The sequence below is a fragment of the Phallusia mammillata genome, chromosome 3 (assembly GCF_965637545.1).
Source record: "Phallusia mammillata chromosome 3, kaPhaMamm4.hap1.1, whole genome shotgun sequence".
In the NCBI taxonomy this organism is placed as follows: Eukaryota; Metazoa; Chordata; class Ascidiacea; order Phlebobranchia; family Ascidiidae; genus Phallusia; species Phallusia mammillata.
In genome coordinates, this window is record NC_137254.1 from 19,864,308 (window position 1) to 19,879,147 (window position 14,840).

The following is a 14,840-nucleotide window of genomic DNA, read 5'->3' on the forward strand; positions in this document are numbered from 1 at the left end:
TTGTGTCCCAAAGTACTAGTATAATTAATAATGGCCCTAATAATAAAATATCCATAATGGCCTGAAAATAATAATCATAATTTGGTTGTTTTATGACAACAAACATATTTGTAAAAGTTTTTTTTATATTGGGGCTTTTTGTTTACAATTGTTTATCACAGTGAATGGCACCAATCTATTTGTTAAAGTTGTATCTTGGTTATGTAGATCTATATGACCTGATTTTTACCTTTATTATCTTGCACAGTTTTAATTTACTGTTTTACCTTTAAGGGTTAGTGAATCATCACACCTAAAATACTCAAAAAGTAAAGAAACAGAAGAAACAACAAGATGTGCAATTATTTTTTTTAAAGCAACACACCTTTTTTTGCTTTTTGCAAGTTTTGGTTTATCTTAAATACATCTTTGTTGTTTCTACTATTTTTTTGCTCATGCCATCAGAATATAATTTTATACTAATAAAATCACAAAAAAATCATTTTGGACTTTTTATTTCTGTTTTTCTGTTGTAGGATACATGGCTTTACTTCCAGGCAAAAAAGATTATTTTCTCGAATTTAAAAATGGGGATCAGTTCACTAACATTACATACAACTCAAGATTTGATTATTTTACCACAACTGATTATCTTGTCATGACACATCAATTTAGACAAAGACCGGACAGGTATGGATTGTAGTGTGTTTTTTGCAGGTAAACAATTTGGACACAAATCATGTCTTAAATTATTTTTAATTTTTTGTAGAATTAGTATTAACAACGTAGCTAGGTACAGTATTGAAAATGCTCCCAATGTGACAATTGAAACAGCTGCCACTCTAAACAACTTGGACTGGAATTATAACCAAGACACCAAGCTTTTCAAATATGTGCTTTCTGGAAAAAGAAACTCAAGGAAGCGTAGAGCTGAAATAGAAGCCCCCAGTGTCAGACAGACAACTGTCCAACCAAATATTTACAGGTGAATATAAAAAAAATACTTGTTTTTGTTGGGCACTAATTTTGATGTAGATGTAGGCTAAACAATTGAAGTTAAACGATGCAGCAACTGGAACCATTTGAAAATCAGAAACAATTGTTTGCAACAACTTTAGTTATTTTTCACAAAAAAACATACTTTAAAAACATTGTGATGATATTGGGAATTTGTCATGATATTTTGTAGATGTTTTTATGAAAACTGCACAGCACCCCCAGATCTTGAAGAAATTCCACCTCAACGTGATCGGCCACTAGTGGTTTCTCTGTGGTCTGACACTGAAAACCCATGCATTGACAGATTGGTAGGTTATAGTACCATAAGCCCAGCCTTCATTTTTAACAGAGATAAAATTTATGTTAAGGATCCAAATAACACAGTTGTTTTGTCTAAAACTGATGATGATGAAATTTGCTGGGTGGCAGTTGATGTTGAAGAGATATACGTGGATTCCCTTGTCATAAATGGTGTAGTTGAATTTCAAAGATCCACATCTGTGTCAGCAATAACTATACTGGTTTATGTGAGTATTTTTTAACCAAACAATAGTAATTGGTCCAAAATCTAACAAAAACAAGCAATTGTGTACAAATATTTTTAGGGACGAATTATTGCTGGTTTTAGTGACAGTGAGTACTTCGGTGACGACCTGACTATCACCCTTCGTGGAAATCATACAACACCTGAAGTGGCATTTCCATGTAACTCCATTCTTTATGAGTGAACAGTATTTAATGTTTTCTTTTTACTGGGAAAATGTGTGGTAATGCTGTTTATTAGTAGACACTGATAGGTTTTCACACATTATCTTGTTTCATGATTATAATTAAGTGATCGCCTGTTATGATAGTAATTTACAATTAAACCCTAATTTATATTAGTGAGAAGGTAGCAACAGGTCATTGTGGTGTTATTATTTTTTTAAAAATCTTGTGCTTTTTAAAAACTAATTATTTTACTTGACCATGAAAGTTTTAACAGTTTGTATGTATGGATAACCAACTGATGTATTTTTTCTCTTTTTGCCAGGGGTCACCCTTGGATCCAAGGCACTTGGTTGCTTTGGTGGTTGTGATTTACACGGCAAGGAGAAAGCTGTTCACTGGACTCAACTGCAAAGCACAGCCCAGCCCGGTGATCGGTCTATTGTGCTTCAGAATGTGACAGACTGGAACATTGGTGACGAAATTGTAATAACAACCACTGGTTACAGGTAAGCTTGGGTGTGGTTTGGCTGGAAAAAGAAAAATTATTTTCAAAATAAAATTGTAAAATTATTAGGTTTATTTAATTAATCCTGTGAAAGAAGCTATGCGGGAAAAACTTGATTACAAATGTATTGTGACGTTTTGATTTTGTAGTGCAAATGAAACAGAGAAAAACACAATCACATCAATCTCAGCAGACAAACTGACAATTGGACTTGAAAAAGCTTTAGAGTTTCGGCATCTTGGTGAATCCTATTTCATCAATGGTCATGACTATGACATGAGAGCTGAAGTCGGACTGCTTACCCACAACATCAAAATTATTGGTTGGTTAAAAACCAATTGTATGATAAGGCACATTGTGAAATCCCTTTTCCAAAAAATGAGCTGTGTTGATTTTTTTATTTGGTAATGCCCACAAGAGAAGAAACTAGTCATATAATAATTTCATGTTTAGAGTCTGCTTTATTCAAGATCTGTGTGATTTGCGTAGTAAGCTTATTACAACAAAAATTGAAACAAAAAATTCATAAATTTCTTGCTGGATTTGCAGGAGAAAGTTACGACGACATTGATGAGGATGCATTTGGAGCTCGTGTTCTGGTTGGTCGATATCCTGTGCAAGGTTCATCAGTTGCTGGTTAGTTACTGTTAATATGGGAAAAAGTTTATAAAAATGTTTTTGTCAATTTGGGCACTGTATGACATAAATAGTTTTTGAATTTCCGGAGGCAAAATGCGTCAGAGATCTAAAAGGTTAAGAAACCCAATCAAAGGTAAAATAAAATGAACATTTTACACAATGCATTACATACAGGCTGGGCACGCTTCAGCAATGTGGAATTCCATCGCACTGGACAGGAAGGCTGGATTGATCCATGGGATCCTCGCTTCTCCATTGCTTGGCTTAACACTGGAACCGTGACAGTATCCCATCCATCTTATGTCACTGGATGTAGTTTCCATGATGGATATTCAACTGCAATCGGACTGTTCGGTGCTAATGGAATTCACATCACACACAATGTTGTTCACAGGACAATCCACAATGGTATAACCTTGAATAAGCCAAATTTAAATATTGGATCATGTTTTCTAAGAAGCTTACTAAATTTATGTTTCCTTAGTTTTTCCTTCCTATCAATATCTCTTTTTTACTAAGTCTGAACTTAGATGAATAGCGAATTATTAATGGACCAATTAAGACAATTAATTGGAGTTCCCAGGCAGTCCAGAATATTAGCAATGCTGTTAATCAAAAGCATGTTCAATCATTAAAAATGACAGCACAATAATTTTATTTATTTTATTCTGTTCAATGCATAGCGACTAAACATTTGTTCTTACTGTATATGCAGGAATGACAATTACTGGCAACAATCATCGACTTGAGCACAACATGGTCTCAATGGCACTTTTTAGGGGCTCTTATAATGGACGAAAAGATAAAGTCAATGTATGAATGAAGTGTTCCATGCTTATATTTTATAAAGCGCATGTAATATTTGTTTACCACTTTTTGTTACTGTTTCTGGGTCCCTTTGGACCTTTTTTTATGTTGGATGTGTTTTTTTAACACAAACAGTTTAACAATCCTAATGTGGATGTATAAAACAGGATTGGCATGCAAACTTCGAAGTGGCATCAGCTAGAGATGTGGTTTTGATCAACAATGCTGCATCTGGCGGTGAACGAGTTTGTTATCATGTTGATGGAGAAGCTTGTGATGCTGATAATGAAAATGGCTGGTCAGGTATTACAAAATTTGCACTCTTTTTAATTCCCTTTTTATCTAATAAATTTTAATTTACTGCTTTTATTTTGTTGTCTGCCTAATTTGCCAAACATGTCATTGAGGTTTATAAAATGCCATTATCGGTCCTCTTCATTTTTACATCCATAAGTTAATATAGTCTGTGTTTATTAAAATTCTGCTACTTAGACAAATCCGGTTAATCGCATAACTGATCACACCAAGCTTGTATGTGTTAAATTATTTTTTATCATAAGTTTTTTATGACATGATGGGCTATGGTTTTCTGGTCGCTATGCAAGTGAATGTATTTTGCTATATACTGTCATACAATTAACTAAATTCTTCTCTGTTGGACTTTACAGTGGCCTAAAGGTTAAGAGAAAAGCAAGTTTAAAAATGTATGTGTGTATATACCCAATCAACCTTAGCTAACCAATTTAAAAGTAGATATTTTAGCTTTTTTCAATCAGGCAATTGTGAATATAAAGAAGAATAAAAAAAAAATAGTTCTGTGGTCATTTAAATACTGTTCGCGATTTTTCTATTTCTGACAGGTAACATTGCCCATGGATGTTTACATGGAATTCAAATGCTTTCGGGAGATGGAATTGGTTCGTGTTCAATGATTAGAAATTTTGTTGTCTACAAAGCTTGGGATTATGGAATTTATCATCAGACTTCAACCAGTGTTGTGGTTCGAAACACTGTAATCGTCGATTCAACAGTAGGTCTTTGAAGTCTTGTAAGGTTATAAAGTCTTATTTTAGTAAAAATAACTCACTTAGGTATCATATTTCCCTGTGATCTTCGGACCTACTGGAGCATCACATACATATGTGGACAAACATGCAACAATGGAGAATGTGTTGTGTGTTGGACGAAGTGCTTCATTTGATTCTACACTTGACACAATGAATGAAAATGAAGATCGAAACTTGATCGGCAGACAAAAGCAGTAATTTTTTGTTGGTCATTTAAATCACACCTTTTCGACAAGGTGTCCGAGCAATGGTAACATCAAGTGCATTATTTTGTGCCCAATGTCGCTTCACACATATTAAAGCATCATGCTAATAATGTTTGTAACCTGGTTAAAAAAAGTGTTTAATTCTGGTAGCTGCAGTCTGGGATGTAGAAACGTTGAAGTAACTACTTAATTGAAAGCAAGACAAGTAATTGTTTTTCTTTTAATCTTCCTTGGCACAGAAACATCACAATGTGACAAAGCCCACACACCTTTTCTCACTTTTCTTTTCAGAAAAGGCCCAAGGGCACCAGGTGGTGGAAAGATGTGTGTTATGTTGCCAATGTTTGCAAGTTCTGCTAATGGAGCACCAGCTAAGGCATTTCATGCAAACAAGAATTATCCAGCTCTCCATGGTCTTCTGAACATTACAGGTTATCACTCAAAAATACTAATTTACTGAAATTAGTGAAATTTAATTACTTAGATAAAATTATTATAAGGCCTCACTGCACATTCCTACAAACAACATGGTGGGCAGCGAGATCTTGTTTTTTACACAAATCCGAAAAATGAGGATGCTTTCCACCCAACCTATCTCAAGGAAACTACATTGATTGAAGTTGAACATTCCAGCAAAGTTTTGTTTGATCGACCAAGTCTTGGGTAAGTATACACTGTAATTTTGGAAATAAAGTGGATGTGTTTTATCAAAGATTGTAAGAATGTTTTTTGTTGTTTTTGCATCAAATTGTTTGTTTGCCACATCTGTATTTCTTGTCTGCAAATATCATATAAGCTTACATTGCAAAACTGCAATCTTCCCTGAACTAACTTGCTTTGCAATATCATAAAACTGTGCGTGTATAATTCTGTTTAAAAACCTTTGAAAAAATCCTTTTCTGTTGATAAGTTTTATGTGTGGGATGTTATTTCCAGCAATTAAAATCTACATAAAGTCAACAACCAATCACGAATTTGATTTTTATTTTATTATTTTCACAGATTTATTTTACTGCACTAATCCTCAGTTAAAGAATTTGAAATTATAACTGACTGCTTAAAAGAGTTTATCTAAAATTTCTTTGATTTGTTTTAATAGCAAAGTAAACCCATCTGACTGTGTGGACATGGAATGTGATGCAAAAAAGAAAGTTCTTATTAAAGACTTGGATGGAAGCTTTCTAGGTGGTCAGGGTGCAGTTGTACCACAGGTAGTATTTTAATAAGTCCTCAGTAGGGTCTTCCTCAGAGTTTGTCAATCAGTTTTTACACAAAATCTGATTTCCCAATTTTTTCCACTACCCCTAAAAATCGGTAAACTTGTACAAACAGTTTTCGAACCGTTCAAAACTTGTGGAAGAGTGGTTCTTAAAGGTGCACAATAGTGTTAATGCCTGGACGGTCGACAAATCACAATTTACCCACTAAAATAAATAAATTTAAGTTTTAGAATTGGGTATAAACACATCATTTACCCAATAGTCTGTCAAAATGTGTGAAGTGTTTAACACTTTCTCAATCGCATGGAATTCGGACATTTTGTAAAATAGTCTATTTATTATCCACTTTCCCTGTGACAAGAGATTTTGATAGATCATACCTTATATATTGTGATCAGTTTAGCGGTATGCTGGTCAATGTGTTTGATATTACAACACCAAAGTTTTATCTGCAAATTTCTATTTCAAATATGTGCTTTAAATTTCGCATAGGGGTTGCATTAAAACCATGGTTACTTTAAAAATGCTTTTTAATATTGGAGCCCATGTAAAATACAATTATGGTATCAATATAGTTGTTGCCAGCAGACATGGGGCAATTCGTATTCGTCATTCGTATTCGAATGCATTCGAATACAGGTTTTGCCACCTTCGTGCTGTATTCGAATGATTTTGGCTTTCGTTCGATAGTGCATGAATACAATTTGAATAGTTGATGTTATCTTTTGAACCAACAATTCACGAATACAAAAGCTTAAGTAAATTTATTCGAATTGTTGTAGGTTTTTGCCAACCTAAGAATTTGCAAATTTGAATACACGATATTTTTTACGAATACAATTCGAATTGTTGTCGGCCTTTGGCAACGTAACAATTCGTAAAATTGAATACATGACTACATTTGTACGAATACAATTCGAATTGTTGTCAGCCTGTTTCTACCTAACAATTCGCAAAATCGAATACATGACTACATTTTTACGAATACAATTCGAATTGTTGTCAGCCTTTGGCAACGTAAGATACGTAAAATCGAATACATGACTACATTTTTACGAATACAATTCGAATTGTCGATTACCTCCAGACTAGGAGTAGTCGAGAATATTTTGCTATATATTGTTGCCAAATAGATTCGAATACAATTCAAATTAGCAGTGAATGTGACCTGATTTGACAAGTTTTTGATTATGTTACGAAACAATGACACATAGAAGTTTAATTGTGACGTTACATAAATGGAATTGTGTTACAAAGCTTGCAACGTTGGGTTGTTCTCAGCACATGACAGGTGTAGCGTGTTCATGAAGCAAACATCTCATGTAAATTTGGTGAAATTTATATAACGGAGACTTAAATCAGTCAAGCTGAGGTGGCAAACAAAGCTCGTTGGTTTACATTTTTACCAAAAAATTTGCAATTTATAAACCCATGTTACTTTTTGATCGAATACCTTTTAAGTTTCGGGGCGCTTTTATTTCTTTTATTTTCCGCAACTACAAATATCCGAATCGGTGCATTCGAATGCTATTTGAATTGTTTGCTTCTTCTTACTACAACTGAACAATTCGTGAATACAAATAACTAGAACTATTAATTCGAATTGCTACTTCTCAAAAAGTACTAAGTATTCATGAATATGAATACACGCTTGGGGTTATTCAAATAGTATTCGAATTACACGTTGTTGTTTTTTGGTCAACTATTCATGAATACTAATACTTGACACGTTTTATTCGAATACAATTCGAATTGCTGCCACCTTAACATTACGAAACAATTTGTGAATACGAATACTTGACTCGCATTATTCGAATACAATTCAAATTGTCGAACTTCAAAAAGTGCGTAGAATTCATGAATACGAATACATGCCTTGGTTTATTCGAATAGTATTCGAATTACTTGTCGTTGTAGTTTGGTCAACAATTCATGAATACAAATACTTGACTCGTTTTATTCGAATACCATTCGAATTGCTGTCACTCAAAAATTACCAAAGTATTCATGAATTCGAATTCAGTCATGCAGGTATTCGTAAAGTATTCGAATACAGGGCATGTGTATTCGACCCCATGTCTGGTTGCCAGGCATATTTCAAAAACTATGCTTTGCTTTACCAACTCTTCGAGTTTTATTGTGTTAGTGTGTGTTGCAGATACTGATTTATTTTGTTGTATTAGTTCAATGAGTTGTTTATAGGCTGAGTTTGGTTGGGACAATAATGCACAAAAATCACGTGGACTTGGTGACTACAGAATTCCAAAAACCATGTTAACAGGAACTGATGGAACAAGAATTCCAGTTTCTGATATTGCTGATCACCGTGGTAATTATGGGTCCCCTTCTATGAAGGGGACACATATTGTTTTTGTCAGAATTTTTTTTTCTTTTTTCTGTCTAACGCTGGTTTGTTATACGCGTTTGGCCAAGAAAGAGTGCTTTAAATTTATTCAAATTTGGACAAATGTTGGTTATTAATCCAAATTTGATCCTCCTGAAGTTTGACCCCGAATGACCCAGTGGTTCACCCACAGGCCCTAAAACGTATTTTTTTTAAAACGGCTGTACTGACTAAAGTACAGCATCTCTGAGTGATATGCTTTGTTGTTTGGTGCAATATAAGGTATTTCAAAGAATTTTGTATCTTTTTTTTCGATTCACCCATTTTTACCCCTTAAACCCCCAAATATTCATTTCTGTCTAACGCTGGTTTGTTAAATGTGTTTGGTCAAGAAAAGTGCTTTAAATTTATTCAAATTTGGACAGATGTTAGTTATTAATCCAAATTGGATCCTCCTGAAGTTTGACCCCAAACGACCCAGCGGTTCACCCACAGGCCCCCTAAACAAAAAAAACTAAAACGGCTACTGACTAAAGTACATGAGAGTTTCATGCTTTGTTGGTTGGTGCAGTGTAAGTTATTCTAAAGAATTTTGTATTTTTTTATTGGATTCACCCATTTTACCCCTTAAACCCCAGAATAATAAGTTTTAGGCCAAAAATACAAGCCCTAATGTGCTGAAATGTTAAACAATTGTTTGCAGTAGGTTATTCGTTCAGTATTTAAAATTTTGCCTTAATCGGCCAAATAGTTACTTTTACAGCCCATAATATGTGTACACTGTCAGTCAGATAAAAGTCTCAACTCTCAAGGGAGTAATTCACTTGTTTATGATTAAGGCGGGTGAATGCAGTGGGAGTGCACAGCTCGACGTCGGGACGGACGTTTTACGAGACAGTCAATTCGGTGATTAGAAATCAGCTGTTTTTGCGCAGCTATGCCATGTCGTTTTATTAAGTTATCAAGCACATTTTCAGTTGTGGAAAATTGTGTTTAAAAACTGACCTTGAACGACAGTATCAAAGTCAAAGCATGAGATTAAATTAAAAGTATTTTTTGCATTCTTATTTATTGTTTTTTTGTAATTATATGACAATAATGATGCAAAAGGAATACGGACAAAACTTTTGAAGCTGGGTTATTGCTAAAGTTTTTTCTTAATAATCTAAAAATTAAATCCGCACAAACGCGCGTGTGGGGACCCATTCGTTTTTGCTTGCAAAAACAATCATATGTGTAGATCAAATGATGCGTATAGTAAATTGGTAAATATCGTATAGAATATATAAAATGGAAGTATATCAGAAAGCGACCTTTCTAGTTTAAAGCATATTGTATTGTTGCAAACAGAGTGATTAAAATTCATATGGTTGTCAATCTATTCATTAAGTCTCTTTTTATTTTAGCTAATTCATCATTTTTAAATGAAGTAAATAACGTTTTTAAACCATGTTGCATCTTTTTATTTCAGGTATCATTCGAAGTGATGATTGTGTCTACAACTCTGCTTGGCAAGCTTATGACTGTCATGGACCGAATGCGAGAGATTATGCAATGCTAGTTGTCGAAAGTTTGGATGGAGACACTGAAACCCGAAGGCTATCTCCGATTGCCTTGCTTGGTGACAGATATATTGATCTCAACAATGGTTAGTCTTGGTTTATATGCTATGCGATATTCTGTGTTGTTAGTTCAATTTGGATTTGTCAAACTTTTAGGACCCCAAGACCATGGTTGGTGTTTTGGCTACACTTGTCAAAAACGACTTTCAACTTTTTACATGATTGTTGCTACTGGTGTGCATTATGACATCTTTATGACGGGGTACCCACCAAAAAGCATAAGATTCCATTTGCTCAATGTAGATGACACCAAATCAATACGAATAGCTCTGTTGTAAGTAGTTGCATCAGGTTTTTTAGTTAGACTGTTTATTGTCAAGAACCACATTTTTAGTGTACCCCGTCCTGAACGAAGAGATGTTTACCGTGACAAATCAAAATTTCCAATACATGCCCAAAATGCTTATTATGATGCAGAGAAAGATTTTTGGGCAAAACAGGCGCCTTCTGCAGACAATCCTGACGAATACAAGCCACCGATTGACTCAAGTTTGTTGCAGTTTACCTATTTCCTATTTTTTAAACATTATTAGCTTGTAGTTTAGCGTTGAGCTTTAAATTTCTACTTGTTAATAGATGTCAATGGAGCAAACTTCATAAACCCTGACACCAGACTGCTTTATGTGACACTGAGAGGATCAGAGCCAATCAAGATTGTTACAGTCCCATTGGTTGAAATAACATTTGGAGTTCAGGCTATAACTTATGATGAATTTTTTGGGGAAAAAATTATCTCAAATCTAGCTATGTAAGGATGTTTTAAATAAAGTGGTCATTGTGTGAATTGCAAAAGTGTAAGCACAAAAACAACTATTAAAGGAGCTAAGTTGGTTCTGAGGTTTGCTTGTATAAGCACAAATTTGTAATCATTTTTTTAAACCAGTGGTTTCAACTGTTGTAAACTGTGACTTTTGAGCAGACAGGGTTTGACAACATGTTTTTGTGGTAGATCTAGTTGTGAGCCAACCAGAACTCTGCCCCAATGCAAAAAACTTTCCTGAACCCAATTCTGTGTGAAAAAACTAAACTAACCTTGGCTAAGCATTTAGATTTAACAACAGGGCATAATGGCATTTATGTGGCAGTTTTATTTTAAAATAGGCCTGATTGCAACCCCAACCGAACTATAATCAGATAAAGAGTTTGAATTTTTAAAGTAGTATTTTGAACACGATTCAGAAATGTAAAGATTTTTTTTTCATTTAAACACTAAAATTTAAATTCCAGGTTAAAAAAAACTCTTAATTTGCTATTCCTTATTTGAAAAAAATTGCAGATTCCTGAAGGTACCACCATACAAAATACGTTTTGTGAATGTAGTTCGTGAGACTTCCAGAAAACGTCGATCTGATGAGTAAGAATAAGTGTTTTAAATTGTTTATATATGGTCAAGATGCAGCAGGTGGAAGATGACTTAAATATGTTTTTTGTAGTTCTCTACAAACCTATGAAGTTACCTTGGAGTTTGGTGATGAAATACGAAATGACACAAATGTCAATACAACTTTGGAGTTAGATGGTGAAATGTTGAACAATCTCACTGACTTGGTTTGTATGAGCCCCTCCCAACATTTACCAAATAAAATCTTAAAATCTTACTCATATTTTAACCTGAGATCATTGACTGTTCAGTTTTTTTCTATTACATTTTCCACAACATTTTTATTACTTTCTAAACTAGATTACACATTCAAACACAACGATTAGATGTGTTTATAATTGGGACCCAACACAGTGACCCAAATGGCTGTAAAAAGTGACATGCTTTTTACCCTTTTGGCAAATATTCACAATGCAAGACACTCTATGATGTCACATCTTGTATCTTTTCTTGTTGTGTTACAAACACATGTTTTTAGTTGTTAAAGACCAAAATTTGATGTTGAAATGTGAGGTAGTTTTTCAGGGATTGCATACCCAGTTCGATATATTTAGCTGAAATAAAGCAAAACTAAAATAAAATAAACCTAGAGGCATATCAGACTTTGGAGACTAAAAGCCATTTTAGATTATAATAAAAATCTAGTGTTGTGACCATCTCACCAAACATGGCCTGCTGAGCCCTAAAATCAAAACATTCATTATTGTTTGTACTACACCATTAGTTTGATTTTAATGTTTATGAAGATATTTTCAGTGCTTAGACCTACATAAATGCCCTAAAAGGTTCACACTTAGCTCCTAGACTGCAGATTGGCAACCACTGCCCCGTGTTGGCTAAACTCTTCAGGTATTCATTCTTTCACTGTATTATTAATATTGTTTTAATTATTGCAGGTACTTCTAGAATACCAGAAAGGCACATTATATCAAATAATTAATGCTACTGTCATTACAATGTCAACCCAATCAGCAGCCACAAATGAAACTGGTAAATATGCGAAACTTTAAAAAAACAAAATTGTATTTAATAGCTTACAAATTTTAAAGTTTTTTTTATTTATGATAAATTTAAGGGTGATTTTTGGTTTTATTCACAAGTTTCTTTCTAGTTGAATCATTACTTTATAAAATCTTGTTGTATGGAAGTCAAAGTTTGCATTTTTGTCCCTGTTAAAGTGCATCAGCAGGGTGAAAGTCTATGTTATGAAAGTTTAAGTGTGCTGTGATTAAACATTTTTCCATTACAAGCATGTTTCATTTTGAAAAAAACAACAACATTGCACTGAGTTTTGGATTAAATCAGGGAGTTACAGAAATTTTGTTACATCCTTTTAGCATCTTAAAATCAGTATTTTTTGTAAGTATGTTATAAACTGAATTTATTGTTTTTATCTCAGATGACTTCGGGAGTGTGATTGTTCATAAAATCCCCACTGCACTAAGTGTTCAACATTCAGACACAGTGGAAGAACTTACTTTGTTTCCGAATGTTCTTACAGTATCAATGATAGACAGTCAGGTTTGTTACACTTTTAACTTTATGACACTTTCATTTAAGTTTGTCACACTTTAAGTCAGGTAACACTTTTACCTTAAAACTGAGCTTTTGTATGGTAACTATTTAAATTTTGTTTTAAAATATAAGGTACTTGAATTTTTGTACAACCTATTGTTGTTAAAAAAGGCAACTATTGCAGAGCATATATATTGTTTTTAATAGCCTTTAATAAAACCAAGTACATGATTGAGGTATTACCGCTTGGCTAAGAATTACTAGTAATGGAAACTACTTTCTGTTAAACAAAACCAGCCATTAAAGAGCCATTTGGATAGGTGAAATAAAAATTTATTAAAATATCTTTGACTGATTGACTGATTTCATTGACTGATTCTGTTTCTGGGAACCTGTTTTCCATTCTTAGTTAGTTTTTCACAAAAAAGCAGTGATTCTCCATAACTCTACTGCCTCTTACACTGTACAATCAAAATACCCTGGATGCAAAGAATGGGTTTTGGTTATAAACCTACAAATAAACTATTTGTATCAAATTAATTTTTTAACAGGGTGATGTGGTAACAACATTGGGAGGTCAATGGATGATCACTGTTGAGTTGGACAAAACTGGAAGCAACGCTGATCCATTAGCAACACTTGGTGGAGAAACAACTGTTGCTATTTCGAATGTAAGTTGGGTGATTTTAAGTGTATATTTTAAACCCACTGACATAGTATTTGTAATATATATACTTGTTTTTTTATTTGCAGGGAACTGCTGTCTTTCCGGATTTGACCATCTCCCATTCTGGACAAGGCTATATTCTTCAATTCAGGGTAGATTAAGCTGTAGTAAAATTAAGTCTGGAATTCACGAACATACTCTCTTGCCACTTTTTTAATGTTTGTCCATGTACTTGAGTTGTGAAAACTTTGTTTACTGTCCTACTTTTGCAGCAAAACTGACATTTAAAAGTATATGAATAAGTGGACAGTGTGAACAGAACAGATGTTCGTCATTGCAGGCAAATTAAGTATTTTTTGATTTGAGTTGCCAACTTAGGCAAGCATACTAAAAAACATCTACATACCACTTTTAGAAACCACTGAGTTTGTATGTTGTGACACATGGCATTTCAGTTGCTTTGTTTGGATTAATAGCCAACCAAAAAAATATCAATTACAGATTTGCAGCACTCCAAATTGACATATGTGTTCATGTAAAAAGCTAACCAAATCTATCTGAACATATTTAATACAGGTTTCACAACCAGATGATGTTTTGGTGGAAGATCACATGATCACATTTGATGTGATACAGCGTGTTGTACAACCAGTGTTTACATCAGGAATCGGCACACTATACAATCATGGTGAAGATGTTGTCATGATGTTGCAACTCCGTGATAGCTTTGGACAGTTGCTGCAAAACATTGAACACAAGGTAAAAAAAATATTAATCTTCCTCACAAATCTGTTCCTTTAGACCAGTGGTTTTCAACCTGTGGGTCATGACAACAGTGGGGGTTGTTTTCTAATTTACTGGGGGTCACATAGGCCTTTGACAAACAATAAAGTCACATTATGACTATTACAATAGCAAAAATTCGATAATTCAATGTTAGTGTAGCTGTGTGGCATGGGCAAACAAGCTTTAAAACAGACATTGCAATGGGATAATAAATGATTCCTTAGTGAAGTGACCAAGTGGTGTAACAGGATCTTTCTCTTTGCTCAAACAGTTTGTTCTTGTGATTATTTTTTACAAATGGAATTTTTTGGATGAGTGTACTAAGTTGCATTTGTTAGCTAAAATAAGTTGCCCAAAAAAAAGTTAAAAACCAGTGCTTTACACCGATATAT

At 33.9% G+C, this 14,840-nt stretch overlaps 1 protein-coding gene across 3 annotated transcripts in view; it reads left to right on the forward strand.

Annotated features, from left to right (window-relative positions):
* The window catches only part of LOC145220460 (fibrocystin-L-like), a 35,114-nt gene that overhangs the window by 17,375 nt on the left and 2,899 nt on the right, over nt 1–14,840 (forward strand). For all 3 annotated transcript variants that reach the window (XM_080087666.1, XM_080087667.1, XM_080087668.1), the window contains 28 exons: nt 516–669; nt 749–964; nt 1,169–1,286; nt 1,347–1,505; nt 1,584–1,683; nt 2,012–2,195; nt 2,344–2,516; nt 2,744–2,830; nt 3,008–3,241; nt 3,549–3,646; nt 3,808–3,943; nt 4,501–4,670; nt 4,732–4,901; nt 5,205–5,344; nt 5,414–5,576; nt 6,013–6,124; nt 8,336–8,462; nt 9,949–10,125; nt 10,196–10,373; nt 10,434–10,588; nt 10,676–10,847; nt 11,376–11,453; nt 11,533–11,647; nt 12,377–12,470; nt 12,880–13,001; nt 13,547–13,666; nt 13,749–13,814; nt 14,239–14,421. In XM_080087666.1, the coding sequence (XP_079943792.1) occupies nt 516–669; nt 749–964; nt 1,169–1,286; nt 1,347–1,505; nt 1,584–1,683; nt 2,012–2,195; nt 2,344–2,516; nt 2,744–2,830; nt 3,008–3,241; nt 3,549–3,646; nt 3,808–3,943; nt 4,501–4,670; nt 4,732–4,901; nt 5,205–5,344; nt 5,414–5,576; nt 6,013–6,124; nt 8,336–8,462; nt 9,949–10,125; nt 10,196–10,373; nt 10,434–10,588; nt 10,676–10,847; nt 11,376–11,453; nt 11,533–11,647; nt 12,377–12,470; nt 12,880–13,001; nt 13,547–13,666; nt 13,749–13,814; nt 14,239–14,421 (4,001 nt within the window). The remainder of the gene's footprint in view (nt 1–515; nt 670–748; nt 965–1,168; nt 1,287–1,346; nt 1,506–1,583; nt 1,684–2,011; nt 2,196–2,343; nt 2,517–2,743; nt 2,831–3,007; nt 3,242–3,548; nt 3,647–3,807; nt 3,944–4,500; nt 4,671–4,731; nt 4,902–5,204; nt 5,345–5,413; nt 5,577–6,012; nt 6,125–8,335; nt 8,463–9,948; nt 10,126–10,195; nt 10,374–10,433; nt 10,589–10,675; nt 10,848–11,375; nt 11,454–11,532; nt 11,648–12,376; nt 12,471–12,879; nt 13,002–13,546; nt 13,667–13,748; nt 13,815–14,238; nt 14,422–14,840) is intronic.